Source organism: Oryza sativa, chromosome 3, assembly GCF_034140825.1.
Source record: "Oryza sativa Japonica Group chromosome 3, ASM3414082v1".
Lineage (NCBI taxonomy): Eukaryota > Viridiplantae > Streptophyta > Magnoliopsida > Poales > Poaceae > Oryza > Oryza sativa.
Genome location: NC_089037.1, coordinates 32,404,187 through 32,418,345, shown reverse-complemented (window position 1 = coordinate 32,418,345; position 14,159 = coordinate 32,404,187). Strand labels below are relative to the sequence as shown.

General features: G+C 48.3%; 2 protein-coding genes across 3 annotated transcripts; both read right to left on the bottom strand.

Annotated features, from left to right (window-relative positions):
• Nucleotides 1-1,778: 1,778 nt before the first annotated feature.
• Nucleotides 1,779-4,371, bottom strand: LOC4334183 (cytochrome P450 81Q32). The gene is made up of 2 exons (XM_015772287.3): nucleotides 3,396-4,371; nucleotides 1,779-2,669 (listed from the first exon to the last, which is right to left on the bottom strand). The coding sequence occupies exons 1-2, from the start codon at nucleotides 4,317-4,319 to the stop codon at nucleotides 2,052-2,054; spliced, it is 1,542 nt and encodes a 513-aa protein (XP_015627773.1). The 5' UTR covers nucleotides 4,320-4,371; the 3' UTR covers nucleotides 1,779-2,051.
• Nucleotides 4,372-5,900: 1,529 nt separating this feature from the next.
• LOC9267058 (cytochrome P450 81Q32) lies at nucleotides 5,901-11,517 on the bottom strand. Of its 2 annotated transcripts, XM_066308382.1 has the most exons (4): nucleotides 10,540-11,517; nucleotides 7,807-9,254; nucleotides 6,396-7,705; nucleotides 5,901-6,306 (listed from the first exon to the last, which is right to left on the bottom strand). In XM_066308382.1, exons 1-2 carry the CDS (start codon nucleotides 11,485-11,487, stop codon nucleotides 8,640-8,642), a joined length of 1,563 nt encoding a protein of 520 aa, XP_066164479.1. In that variant the 5' UTR covers nucleotides 11,488-11,517; the 3' UTR covers nucleotides 5,901-6,306; nucleotides 6,396-7,705; nucleotides 7,807-8,639. The 2 variants fall into 2 exon arrangements, with proteins under 2 accessions (XP_066164479.1, XP_015628229.2); XM_015772743.3 differs by having other exon boundaries at nucleotides 6,396-9,254.
• Nucleotides 11,518-14,159: the final 2,642 nt, after the last annotated feature.

The window sequence follows — 14,159 nt, the reverse complement described above, 5'->3', positions numbered from 1 at the left end:
ATGTTTTGGCCTCGTAGTTGCTTGGTTTTATTCAGAAAAAGAATCCGTGCACGTTTGTAACGTGAGGTGTCGATGATTGATCAATGGATTAGAGCAAATCCTCACCCCCGGTTAATTTGCTAGCAGAGCACAAAGGTCGGGTCTGGATCCCCTGAAGTTGAAGTTGAGTATAACTCTACCGGGTGAAGTTAGTCAAATCTGTGCTATCTATTGTTTTCTACGGCTGAGATCATTCCTCATCAATTTAACCTAATAAATTTTTTAAAGGAAATTTCACCTAATAAATTAACTCCTTAAATTAATGGTTATGACTTAGTTTTTTCATGTGTCTGCTCTATAATAGTGATTTGATTAAGTTCTCACTCCCAAAAAATGTAACAGAACAACGTTTTGTTATTCCCCAAACAACAGATATAGTCCATCAACTCTAAAGCGGCAGTCAGTGTATATCAATATAGTGCTTTCACATATATGCAAACAACGAACCATATCAATAATAATGTGTATGATTTTTTAAATAATAGATGAATCTTGAATTTTTTTTGTGCTAATTATACAGTAACAATGATCTCGTGACAAGCTGTTGATGTAAGTTTATTTGTTGCATGGTCAGTTACTGGTTTTAAGTATAAATTAATGTGGCTTAATCCCAGCCCTTGACGTATGCCGAATGGCACAGATTTGGCCAACTCTACCCGGTAGAGTTATACCCAACTCTAGGGGATCTGGACCCACAAGGTCAAGGAACGCCGATGACGTCCGTCGAGAGGGGATGAGAGATGGTTGTCGCCGGCCACAATTCATCGGTGGCCGACGTGGGCCGTGGGGCTCGGAGATTTCTAGGCCGAACGATTGGAATTGGCGGGGTAGGCCTGTGGGCCGTGGGGCTCGGAGGTTTCTCTCCCCGAGGCCCCGACCCATGAAAGCATGCAAAAGATGAACGCATTTTACTTGGTTCACTTTAGGTCCCTCACAACAAGAATCGTGTTTGAATCGAATCCCTCAAGTATAAAAATCAGATATGGAGCATCCGTAGCATGTAAAATCAGTGTAAAGTACTACCTTCGTTTCAGGTTATAAAATGTTTTTGACTTTGGTCAAAGTTAAACTGCTTTAAGTTTGACCAAATCTGTAGAAAAAAGTAGTAACATTTTCAACCCAATACAAATTTATTATGAAAATATATTCAATTATTGATTTGATTAAACTAATTTAGTATTATAAATGTTACTATATTTGTCTATAAACTTAGTCAAAATTGAAACAGTTTTACTTTGACTAAAGTCAAAACGTCTTAAAACCTGAAACGGAGAGAGTATGGTCCTTGGCGGTTTTGGATGAATGCTTTTCTAGCTGACGTGGTTTTACAAGTCAACGGTGCTCTATATCTGGTTATGCGATCGAGGGACGCAATTGAAACTCGACATATATTTGAGGGATGTAAATGAACTTTTTTCCCCTTTTGCTTGTGTTGTCTGCTTGTCTGCATGGACAGGAGCCAAAGAGCAGAAAGCCCTTCCTCCCAAGTTAGAAGTCGTTAAGAAAGTATTTGAAATATTCGATTATTGGATCAATATGTAATATGTGTAATATCCCGAAGTTGTTTTTTTTTTTCAAACGATAGAAAATCAGGAATTTGTAAGACTTTTTTTTTAATTTTAATTTTTATTGACCATTGACTGGCTATTATTTTGAACACTGGTCGTATAAGCTCATAGTAATTTTGTTCTCTTTTGTTGACTGTATAGTATTCGAACGCATACATCACACAAGCAATATGAAATTGAAATACCTGGCGTGTACAATTATACTTTATACATGATTATTGCACATTCATACAAATTGGTTCCTCACTAAAACTGTAAAACACAACTCTCAAAGAGCGATTGCTAGCGCAGTCACTCTCTTCCAAATCCTCTACGTGTAATTTATTCCACATTACAAGCTCACATGTGTTATGTGTATGCTCACGAGAAGCTTATTTGCTACTTACTTTTGGTGCTTTCAATACATGAGTTCGTCCTGGAGATGCAAACGCCGCCAAAAAATATTCAGACGAGCTCGCGAAGAACACCACCCATGGCGTCGCGCGGCCTGCACATGGCCTCCAACGGCACGACCTTGGGGATGGTGAGCCCGCCACCTTCAGTCATGTCGACCTCCACGCCGTCGACCCTCTCCCAGTCGAAGCACTGGATCAGCGTGCCCAGCACCAACCCCACTGTGCGCAGCGCCAGCGTCTCGCCGGGGCACCTCCGCCTCCCCATCCCGAACGGCATCAAGAGATTGCCGTCGCACCCGCCGTCCTCGAACCTCTCCGGCATGAACTTCTCCGGCTCCTCCCACACCGCCGGGTCACGGTGGATGGCGTACGCGTTGATGAGCAACATCGACCCGCGCGGGATGTTGTAGCCGCCGACCTTGCAGTCGGCGGAGGACTCGTGCGGGAGGAGCATCGGCGCGGCGGGGTACAGGCGGAGCGTCTCCCTGACGATGCACTGGAGGTAGCCGAGGCGAGTCACGTCGTCGGCGGTGATCAGGCGAGAGTTGCCGACGGATGCGTCGATCTCGGCTTGCGCTTTCTTGAGTGTGTCGGGGTGGTTCAGCAGTAGCGACATCGCCCATTCTGATGTCGTCGAGGTTGTCTCTGTTCCTGCTCCGAACAAGTTCTGCACGGCAAGAGGGTGGAACTAAGATTTCATTTTTTTTTTGTCTAAAACTGAACTATAATAGTTCCAAGAGTTTGGTGAATTTTTGAGGAAAAAACAAAGAATACAAATTTGGGAGAAGGATTTTAATCGCCCGGGTTGAATAGTCTATCGTGCTACTACCATGATAAACAATAGTACTCCTGATAACTCGCTGACTCAACCATGTAAAAGGCTACTGATTGTTTTCCTTTTATACAATTATAATAAGGCAACTAGGCGATCTTTCAAAATATTCATTAAGTAAAGCTACACTGAAAGTGAGAAGAAAATTATTGATGATTCTTCATATAAAAGGCTAGTACTATACTAGGATTAGAGGGTTGCATAGAAGAAATAATTTAAAGCAATCAATAGACAGACAAACAAGTTGTACTAAATGAATAACTAATTCAGTTCCTAGAAAAGATACTGCTGACTCAAACCATGTCAAAAGCTACTGATTGTGCTGACTCAAACCATGATAGTGATTAGCAAACAACATGAATACTGCTGAATGCTGATAGTGCCACACTGCTACTGACTGACTCAAAGCATGTAAAAAGCTACTGATTGTTTTTCTTTTTATAATTGCAAGGCTACTGAGTGCTTAAGAAAGCTATACCGATGACAGCCAAAAAAAAAAAATTACGCACCAATGAGAGAATTCAGATATCAGAAAGGTAAAACAGCAGAAGATGAACTCACCGCCGTTAGAGCTGTGATCATGTTATCGGTGTACACCTCCGGCTCTGTCTTCTGCAGAGTGAGCAGCACGGCGATCATGCTCTTCTTCTCGCCCTCGTCGCCGTCGTCCAGCCTCCGCCGCTCCGCGTCGATCAGGCGGCGAAGGAACGCGTCCCTCCGGCTTACAGCGGCGAGGATCTTCCTCCTGACGCCGAACACGTCGAACCACCGGAGCGCCGGCAAGTAGTCCCACAGGTTGGCCGCGCCGATGTGCGGGATGATCTCGTCGACGACCTGCTTAAACTCCTGGGCTTCCACGGACATGTCGGTGTCCGGGTCCGTCTCGGGGCGGGTCGCCTTGGTGTGGGCGATGGTCTCCATGAGCACGCTGAGGGAGACCTCGAACAGCCTCCGCTTCAGCTGGATGCGCGCGGCGCCGGCGGGGGACGCGGCCGCGGCGCGGTACATCCTCCGCACCATGGCGCGGACCTCGCCGGCGATGAGCCCCGACATGAGGCCGACGCGGTGCGCGGAGAGCAGCTGCACGGCGACGATCCGGCGGAGGTTGCGCCAGTGCGCGCCGTAGCTCGCCGTGGCGAGCGCGGCGCCGTTGAACGAGACCAGCAGCTGCGACTCGAACCTGGGCCGGTTCGCGAAGGTCACGTCGTGCTCGGTGAAGCACTCCCTGGCGCACCCCGGCGACGACACCACCACGGCGCGCCGCGACCCGAGGCGCAGCGAGAACACCGGCCCGTACCGCTCGGCGAGGCGGGACATGGTGGCGTGCATCGGCTTCTTGACGAGGTGGAGGTGTCCCAGGATCGGGACGGCCGGTGGACCCGGCGGCAGCCGCGCCGCCCCGCCATTGCCGCGGCCGAGGAGGTAGTAGTGGAGCAAGAAGAGGATAGCTACAGAGAGAATGGCAATAATGTAGGCGTTATCCATGGCTAAGCTGAGCTCACGAATGTGTGATGTGTTTCTGTGACTCTGGTGCACTGCAGCTATTTGTGACAATGCGTCTGCCTTTATACCGAGCGGCGCTTGTGCTTCTAGAAGGAGATGAAATGGATCAGATCTTGCGGAGACAATCCAGGCATCTCTGCAGACGCCATGGCTGACGCCTGAAACGCAGATGCGATCGTTGCATTACGGGTCTCGTTGCCTCGTTGGCGAGGCTGGGCGATTACTTCTACTCACTCCGTTGCATATTACAAATCGTTTGGCTATTTTTCTAATTAATCTTCTTTAATTTGATTTAAATTTGACTAAGCTTATAGAAAAATATAGTAGTATTTTTAACATAAAACAAACAAATATTATGAAAGTATATCCAATGCTAGATTTAGTTATACTAATTTTATATTTAAGATGTTGTTATTTTTTTCTATAAATTTGGTCAAACATGATAAAGTTTGATTAGGAAAATAATCAAACGTTTTAAACGGAGAGAGTATTCCGTATTCAATTGCTACGTACCTGGAAGGCGTTGTCGTCTTCGTCGTCGTGCTGCTTGGCATTTTCTTGTGGTGGATCGAGATCTCTTTCCAGTTTCCAGAGGCCAAATCGCAGTGCGACTCTGCGAGGACCGAGACCTGTTGACTATCAGGAGACAGCTTTGGAGACAAGAAATGAACTCAATCGTTGGGCGATTATTCAATTGCTTCCAGCAAGATCCCTGGATTCGATTATTATAGTCCTCATAACCTGATTAGTTGGTTCGTTTAAAACGTAAAGAAAGGTTTGAAGTGCTAATAATGAATACTAATAGAGAGCAATTTGACTTTTGTGCGACACGGAGGAAGAAACCGAGCAGGAGTACGTGTGTTCGTCGTTGAGTCAGCAGACAGCTCGAACCAGTGACGAAGCTGCCCGCCGTCGAGTGCGCGCTGTGGCTACAGATGTCGTCGATTCCGTTGCGGTTCGGAGATTCCAGTTTCCGGCCCACCATGCGTGCAAACTGGGCCGAACGGCCCGAGTTGGCGGGCTTAGTCTGTGGGCCGTGGCGGGTTTAGCCTGTGGGCTCACGAATAAGTCTATTCTTGCTCTCTCAACTCTTGCTCCTGGTTGAATCACATCTCTTGATAATAAAACAGGGTATAACGTCTCCCCCATCTATCAAAATCGGTGCATATCGCCTCCTTTAGTGGTTTGGGAGACGGTTTCGTCCAACGTGGAAAAAAGTACTAGCCACTTACATGTGGGGCCCGCATAGATTCCACGTTAACTCAACTTGACACGTCAGTTAAAACCGGACATAATACTATCTACAATCTTGGGTGATTGAGTTTTGTAGATTGAGGGATCCGTTGTACCTGGTATTTTGGTTTAGGGATAAATTTCAGACTTAGTGATAAATTTAGGAACCTAAAGTGAAGGTAACCTAAACTTAGGAACCTAAAGTGAAGGTGACGGGAAAGTTGGAAGTTTGTGTGTGTAGAAAAGTTCGATGTGACGGAAAAGTTGGAAGTTTGAAGAAAAAAGTTAGAATCTAAACAGGGCCAAAGTGTTGTCGTCGTGCAATTTTAGTGACAAATCAAACAGCTACCAGCCTACCACAATCCATAAATTGATGAACGCACCACTGTCCCCATGTACTATGGTTTAAATACAATGTACTATATAATACAGGTAAGAACTCACTCTCAACTGCATTGTTTGATGGGAGTCATATTAGTCTCAAAAAAACTGGTAACGAAGAATTAGGATAATTCAGGCCATGAGGATCGAGAGTCCGAGACGGTGGCACGAGATGCAGCGAGCACGGGCGGAGGGCACAGATTGGAGCGTGAGGTTTTCGTGGTTGCCGCAATCGCGTCGAGGTGGAGCCGGATTGTGGTACCCGTTGATTGTCCGTCTTGTAGAGTCGGTACCAGTGCTCCGCCACCTCCAACCGGCGCACAGATTGCTTCGAAGTCGGTGGCCAGGACAACACCTGCAGGCAACCAAATCAGGCACACACGCTCACAACACAACAGGTTGATTACATAGGTCGTGATCGGAAATAGAAATACCGTGTGGTACCTTGGAGTATTTGAGGCCTCTCACAGTGCACACAGCTGGACCGGTGCTATGGGGTGCCACGTAGGACTCGGCCTTGCGTGGAGGGAGGGTGCGCGCCAGTGGAGAGCACCTCGTCGCCAAACTGAGCCGCGCGCATCCTTCTCTCGCGAGGTGAGGAAACGGCTGCTTTTCTCGCACTGTGGAGCTCGTGCCCTCGCGCCGCCCGTGCCCGGCAACAAATCGACACACGGCGGCGGCGTCCCCGGCGAGGCGAGGCGCACGGCGGCGGCGTCCCCGGTGTGCCGCCGCGGCGTGGGAGGCGAGGCACGGCGGCGTGGGAGAGAGGAGGAGGCAGCCGGGGACGTATCCCGCCGCCAAGAACCGCTGGCCGCCCGCGCACCGGCCGCAAGCACCCCAACCCGGTGCTCACCTCGCTCGCTTCCTCCTTGACGCCCGTTCTTGAGCCGCCGCCGCCAGTGCCGTTGGCCGGCGCGAGGTGGTTGGTGAATTGCGAGCGCTGCACGCAGACGTCCGGGAAACGCGGCAGCAGGAAGCCGTCGTCGGGGGAAGCTGTCGCCGGAAGCGGGACACTGTCCCACGGCGAGAAGTAGAGCGCCGAGCCGTAGCCGTCGCAGGTGAGCACGACGGAGCTCGACGCGCCGGAGTCGCGGGCGATGTCGACCGCCCATCCCAAGAACGCCATGCGCATCGAGCCCGTCGACGCCGAGCTCCGCTGCTCCTGCCTTGGTCTTCTCAATCCGCCGCGTCCCCAGCCTCACAGCACCGTGGATCTGTCGTCGCCTCCCTTCCGCCGCTCGCGAGACGCCGAGCTCGTCGCGAGCCACCGCCTCGGTCTTCTCGATCCGCCGCCGCGTCCCCAGCCTCCTTCACCGCCGCCGCCGCCACCGTCCACCGCGCCGCCGTCCTCCCACCGCCGCTTCTTCGAGAACGCCGTCGCCGCCGCATGGCATGGAGGACGCCGCCGCTTGGCCCAGAGGAGAGGAGAACCGGCGCCGGCGGAGGGAGGAGGGGAGCCGGCGCCGATGGAGGGAGCAGGGGAGAGCCGGCATGGTGAGGAGGGAGGAGGAGGCGGGGCGTGGTGAGTGAGGAAGGAGCCGGAGAAATCGAGGGAAGAGGGAGGAGTTTGGGGATTGATTTGGTAAAGCTGTGCACTGTGCGTCCCACTCGGTGCTTGCACTGTGAGCAGAAGGTCTTCATCCTGAGGTAACTCACAGTGGGTGCTTGCATTTGAATGGCCTGAGGGCAACGCCGACGAGGCGACGAGAGCCCTGCCGAGCGCAGGACTTCCTGCAGTCCCTCAGCCCATTGAGCTGTACAACATATGGATCAGAAAAATAGAATGTTCAAAGGGGTGGCCTGACGGACAGGACAAAGGACCGGGAGACGGCTTGGGAGGGAAGAAGGAGGCAACCTGTGGGCCGTCTGTAGACAGGATTGGAGGCGATGGGATTTGGGCGTCGCCGTCAAGAGGAGTTGTTGCCTATTGCGTCATTGAGGAGAGGAGCGGGCGGCTTGGAGCGACGAGGGAAGGGTCGGTGTTGAGGGAGGCCATCAATTCCGTGGCTTGGATGGGGCTGCGGCGGCTTGGAGTGACGGGGGACAGCGGCGGATGGACGGTGTGGCGTAGAGAGGAGCGCGTGAGGGGGCGTCAGTTTCGGAAGAGGTTAGGTGCGGAGGCCGGAGGAGGAGTGCGATGAGGGAGATACACGAACTGATCTGAGCTGTTGGATCTCACGATCGTATGGCTAGGATGAGACGTGTCTGCCTGATGCGTCTGTTGTGTCAGGAATCAAGACCACCACTATCAATTTTTTAAGTAGTAAAGATAAAGATAAAGATAAAAAAAGATGTGTAAGAATCAGGAATTTGTAAGACTACTTTTAATCTAGAGTTTACTGACCAGCGACACTGACTTGTATTTCGAACTGGTCGTATAAGCTCATGTTAATTTTGTTCTCTTTTGTTGACCGACTGACCGTATTAGTATTTGAACGCATACACCACACAAACAATAGGAAGTATATAATTATATAATTATACTTTGTACAGGATTATTGCACATCGATACAAATTGGTAATGCTAGAGCAGTCGTTCTCTTCTAAATCCCCTACGTGTAGTACTGTAGTTTACACATCACAAGTTCACAACATGTGTATGCTCACAAGAAGCTTATTGCTACTTACTTTTGGTACTTCATCAGTATACATGAGTTTGCCCTGGAGATGCAAACGACGCCAAAATGTTCAGAGCTCGCGAAGAACACCACCCATGGCGTCGCGCGGCCTGCACACGGCCTCCAACGGCACGACCTTGGGCATGGTGAGCCCGCCACCCTCAGCCATGTCGACCTCCACGCCATCGACCCTCTCCCAGTCGAAGCACTGGATCAGCGTGCCCAGCACCAGCCCCACCGTGTGCAGAGCCAGCGTCTCGCCGGGGCACCTCCGCCTCCCCATCCCGAACGGCATCGAGAGGTTGCCGTCGCACCCGCCGCCCTCGAACCTCTCCGGCACGAACCTCTCCGGCTCCTCCCACGCCGCCGGGTCACGGTGGATGGCGTACGCGTTCACGAGCAGCATCGTCCCGCGCGGGACGCTGTAGCCGCCGACCTCGCAGTCGGCGGAGGACTCGTGCGGGATGAGCATCGGCGCCGCGGGGTAGAGGCGGAGCGTCTCCCTGACGATGCACTGGAGATAGGTGATGCGGGGCACGTCGTCGGCGGTGATCAGGCGGGAGTTGCCGACGGACGCGTCGATCTCGGCTTGTGCTTTCTTGAGCGTTTCTGGGTGGTTCAGCAACAGCGACATTGCCCATTCTATCGTCGTCGAGGTTGTCTCTGTTCCTGCTCCTAACAAGTTCTTCGCGGCAAAAAAATTAATAGAGTGAAAATTAAATTGTTTTTTTTTCGTCTGGGTCATGAAGTAATGATAGTTCCAAGAGTTTGTTGGCTTTTCTGAGGATAAAAGTAAGAACAAAATATGTGTGGCACGCGACAATATTCAGTGAAGCTACAGTAATCCCCAGTCTCCGTTGAGAATGACTTTGCATGCTGAATAATCTATCATGCTAGCGACCGTTGAGCCCATATAATTACCACGATTACACTACCTCCTTCCATATTTATCATCATATAACAAAAAATAAAAAAATTAAATTAATCAGCATATAACCCTTATCCTTTCGTTTGACGTGTAGTATTATTATATCTGTGCATGCAAATTGTGTATGCATGTATGCTTCTCGAATTGCTAAACGATGATTTTTTTAAAAAAAAATTCTGGAACACTTGCCACAATACACTACAATAACTTTATGCTCTTAATTTATTAGTCTTTTTCTTTCATCTCTCTTGGAGTTTGGGTAAAGCTTGCTGCTCCCTTACGTGTAAGGGTGGCTCTTCTCCCTTTTCTCTCTTCTCTTATCCATATCAACATGTGAGGTTACATGTTACTCTAAGAAAACTATACCGATAGTAAGAAAATGATACACCATTACTTATTGATATTTCTTCGTATAAAAGTTACTCTGGTGCACCAGTACTATATCCAGGATTGCATAGAAAAGATAGGCAGGTATAGATTATGGCAATCAATACTTCAATAGGCAGGCACATAAAATGGAAGTGGATTTTTTCCCTCTAGGGAACATCCTGTTTTTTTTCATGTCGTTAAAAAAATTAAAAAAATATCAAGATAGATCAATATATGATATATCTTTTCGCAAACATACGAGTTAAAATTCAACTTATTCAATTTGAAAAAAAAAATAAATTTGACCGTGAATTATAAGTTCTATTGATAGTTAAATTTATTTTTTTCTACTTATAAGTTGAATTTGAATTTATATGTTTGTGAAGTGACATATCACATATAGATCTATCTTACTAAATTTATTTAATTTTTTTATAAACTTTTAAGTGACATAAAAAAAATACTCTTAAAGGTTGAATTGATTTTTCCAGATAAAACCTCTTCAAACCCGGGCTGGGGCGCTTCTCGCGTTACCCGCTGTGCCTAATTTACTGTTTAGCTTTCTCCCGATTGACCGTCAAGCTTAATCAATATTTTTTAGCCGTTCGATCAACCTGTGATCAGTTGTACGGTCCCGATCCATCGGAGAGCAGACTTTTAGACTTGTACTCACCGAGCAAAGAGCCGTGATCATGTTGTCAGTGTACACCTCCGGCTGTGTCTTCTGCAGAGTGAGCAGCACGGCGATCATGCTCTTCTTCTCGCCGTCGTCCATCCTCCACCGCGCCGCGTAGATCAGTCGACGGAGGAACGCGTCCCTCCGGCTCACCGCGGCGAGGATCCTGTTCCTCACGCCGAACACGTCGAACCACCGGAGCGCCGGCAGGTAGTCGCACAGGTTGCCCGTGCCGATGCGCTCGAGGATCTCCTCGACGACCTGCTTGTACTCCTGGGCTTCCATGGACATGTCCGTGTCCGTGTCCGTCGTCTCGGGTCGGGTCGCCTTGCTCTGGGCGATGGTCTCCATGAGCACGCTCAGGGAGAGCTCGAACAGCCTCCGCTTCAGCTGGACTGGCGCGGCGGCGGCTGGGCGGCGGCACAAGCTCCGCACCATGGCGCGCACCTCGCCGGCGATGAGCCCCGACATGAGGCCGACGCGGCGCGCGGAGAGCAGCTGCACCGCGGCGACCCGGCGGAGGTTGCGCCAGTGCGGGCCGTAGCTCGCCATGGCCAGCGCGGTGCCGTCGAACGACATGAGCAGCTGCGACTCGAACCTGGGCCGGTTCGCGAAGGCCACGTCGTGCTCGGTGAAGCACTCCCTGGCGCACCCCGGCGACGACACCACCACGGCGCGCCGCGAGCCGAGGCGCAGCGAGAACACCGGCCCGTGCCGCGCGGCGAGGCGGGACAGCGTCGCGTGCATCGGCTTCTTGACGAGGTGGAGGTGGCCGATGATCGGGACGGCCGGTAGACCCGGCGGCAGCCGCATCCCCTTGTTCTTGCCATTGCTCGTGCCGCCGCCACGAAGACGACGAAGGTAGTCGACGAGCAAGAAGAGGATGACGATGGAGAAGACGGCAATGTAGGCCTTATCCATGGTTACAGAAGTGGAGTACTTCATTGGATACGCACAGCAGCGGTTAGCTGCTTACTTATATATGAAGAGGTAGATGTGCATACGTACAGAAGCTAAGCATGGCTGTAGATATTTCCGACGAGACTAGATATTTTTCTAAAGAATCGGGCCTATCCAGTGATAATCCCTATCTATTAAAGATACTTTTATGCATACTCACTTTCCTAATACTTGTGTGCATGCTCACTTTCATGACACCTGATTAAGGGTGCCCTGACACCTGATTAAGGGTGCATGCATGTATGTACGATTGTATCTATCTCTCGCTTTAAATCCCCCGACAAAATAACAAGCTTTAAATCATTTCCTCTCCTAAATTAGTAATCAAATTATAATCTGCACCATCATATTTGTTTTAAGAGTAAATTATATAGACGGTCCTTAAACATGTAGGGTTGTGTCATCTTGATCCCCAAAGTCTCGAAATGCAGATTCAGATCCTACAACTTATCAAAATGTATCATTTAGGTCCCAAATCGATATAGCCCCTCTAGGATCCTACGTGGTGCTGATGTGGCACGCCACATGGATGTGATGTGCCATTTTCTCTCTTTTTTTTGTTCTTTTCTTTTTCTTTTTCCTTTTTTTCCTTGTCATTCTTCTGTTTTTCTTTCCTTTCTTCTGCTCGGGTAACAGAGAAAGGAAAAAGAAGAAGAAGGAGAAGAAAAAGAGAAGAAAAAAAGAAAAGAGAAAAAGGAAAAATTTTAAATGGCTTCCATTTATCACGTCATGTCAGTGTGGCATGCCACATCAGCGCCACGTAGGATCCCGAAAGGGGCTGTGGCGATTTGGGACTTGGATATGCATTTTGAGAGTTTAGGGATCTAGATGACACACCATTATAAGTTTAAAGACCTCCCGTGCACTTTACTCTTGTTTTAATTAAATCTTTTCAACAACATGTCAATGATTATATTTTTTTGAAACAAATATATGATTATATTTTTAAGGGTTAATTTGATATGTGCCATTGCAAATGTGTATATTTAGATAAATATCATTACAATTCGTCTATCGTAACCGTACCATTTAAATTTTACAAAATTAGAACCATGTTATCGTCGTCACGTTTTTCATCTTCTTCCTCATCTGCACGTGGAACCCACCCGTTAGATTTATCTCCTCCCTGCATCTTTCCCTCATCTCCGTGGCGCCCCCTTGCTCTTGCTCCTGCCATTGCCGAGGCCGACGAGGTAGTAGTGGAGCTAGGGGCGGAGGCAGGACTAGAACAGCTAGGGTTTGAGCCCTAGACCTGCCTCCAAAAACATGGCTAAATTATCTTAAATCACCATGTAAATGTAAGAGAAAATAAATAATTCGCTAATTAAGTCCTACGTTAGTCCTACTCTTTAATAATTTTTGGCTACGCCACTGAGTGGAGCAAGAAGAGGATAGCTACAGAGAGGACAATAATGTACTCCCTCCGTCAAAAAAAACTCAACTTCTGGAGTTTGAATTTTGTCCCACAAAAAACCAACTTCTACCATCCTACCTAACCTCGGCACATAAAATAAGAAGTTTTCTCCCTTAAATACCCTTTACCTACCTATCAACATTACTGGTTTTTTCAATAATGATGATCATTTTGGTTATTTTTAGTCTTCACTAATCTCTCCTTGGGATGTTAGAAATGGACTTTCTGTGGGGACGGAGGAAGTAGGCGTTATCCATGGCTAGCTGAGCTCACGAATGTTTGATGTTTCCGTGACTTTGGTGCACTGCAGCCATTTGTGACATTGCGCCGGCCTTTATACCGAGTGGCGCTTGTGCTTCTAGAAGGAGATGAAATGGATCAGATCTCGTCGTCGTCGTGCGGCTTTGGCCTTTTCTGGTTGATCGAGATCTACTTCTCCACCAATTTGTCCGCAATTCACTTCGATTCCAGATGGCAAATCGCACCCCGACTCTTCGTGAGACCGAGACTTGTACGACTATCACGAGACGTTCCCTTTTGGAAAACAGAAAATCAACTCGCGTTGGGCGTGCGATTATTCAATTGCTTCCAGCAAGATCCGTGGTGTAGTTTATTGTCCTCGTAAACCTGAGGAGAATATTCAGAATCGGTCGACCGACTCAGCGAATGAAAATCGGGATCATGCGGAAAAATACAGCTTGCTAGTTTATTATCCTTTCTTACTTCTCTATTTAAATCTTTTATTTCCTAACTAATTATTCGATCCATGATTCTAACTTGAACGGTTTTGTTAAGACTAGTAATATGCCCGTGCTAACGCAATAGTGATAATTGATAATGTAAAAACCAAAAGGTAATATTTAAGATTCACAAATAAAATAACGATAGAGAGATTTGTACTGTTCTCATGAATATTATTATACTATTAATAACTTCCCAAAGTTGGCCATGAATAGAGTTCCACAATATTTTAATATTTCAAAACACAAACAATAGCTCACGGTGTCTAACTTTCTATACCACATATAGATACAAATATCACCTGCAAGTTCTACAGGTGCTAATTTTTCAATACATGCATCGCCTGGAAACATTCTGTAACTTCTGCTCCTCACTGGTCACCTTCCTCCTTATAGAGCACCTCAAGAAGCCACAAGAACTTCTCTATCGAACGCATATCAATAGAAGCACCATATTGAAGACAGTGTGTTTGCCTACCACGAGGCACACGCTTATAAAGACA

Bases quoted from the DNA above. Each gene is read 5' to 3' on its own strand.
- LOC4334183 (XM_015772287.3), bottom strand. From the start codon at position 4,319: ATGGATAACGCCTACATTATTGCCATTCTCTCTGTAGCTATCCTCTTC. The intron at 2,670-3,395 runs GTGAGTTCATCT...CTTGCCGTGCAG, and splicing joins TGATCACAGCTCTAACGGCG to AACTTGTTCGGAGCAGGAAC.
- LOC9267058 (XM_015772743.3), bottom strand. From the start codon at position 11,487: ATGAAGTACTCCACTTCTGTAACCATGGATAAGGCCTACATTGCCGTC. The intron at 9,255-10,539 runs GTGAGTACAAGT...TTTGCCGCGAAG, and splicing joins TGATCACGGCTCTTTGCTCG to AACTTGTTAGGAGCAGGAAC.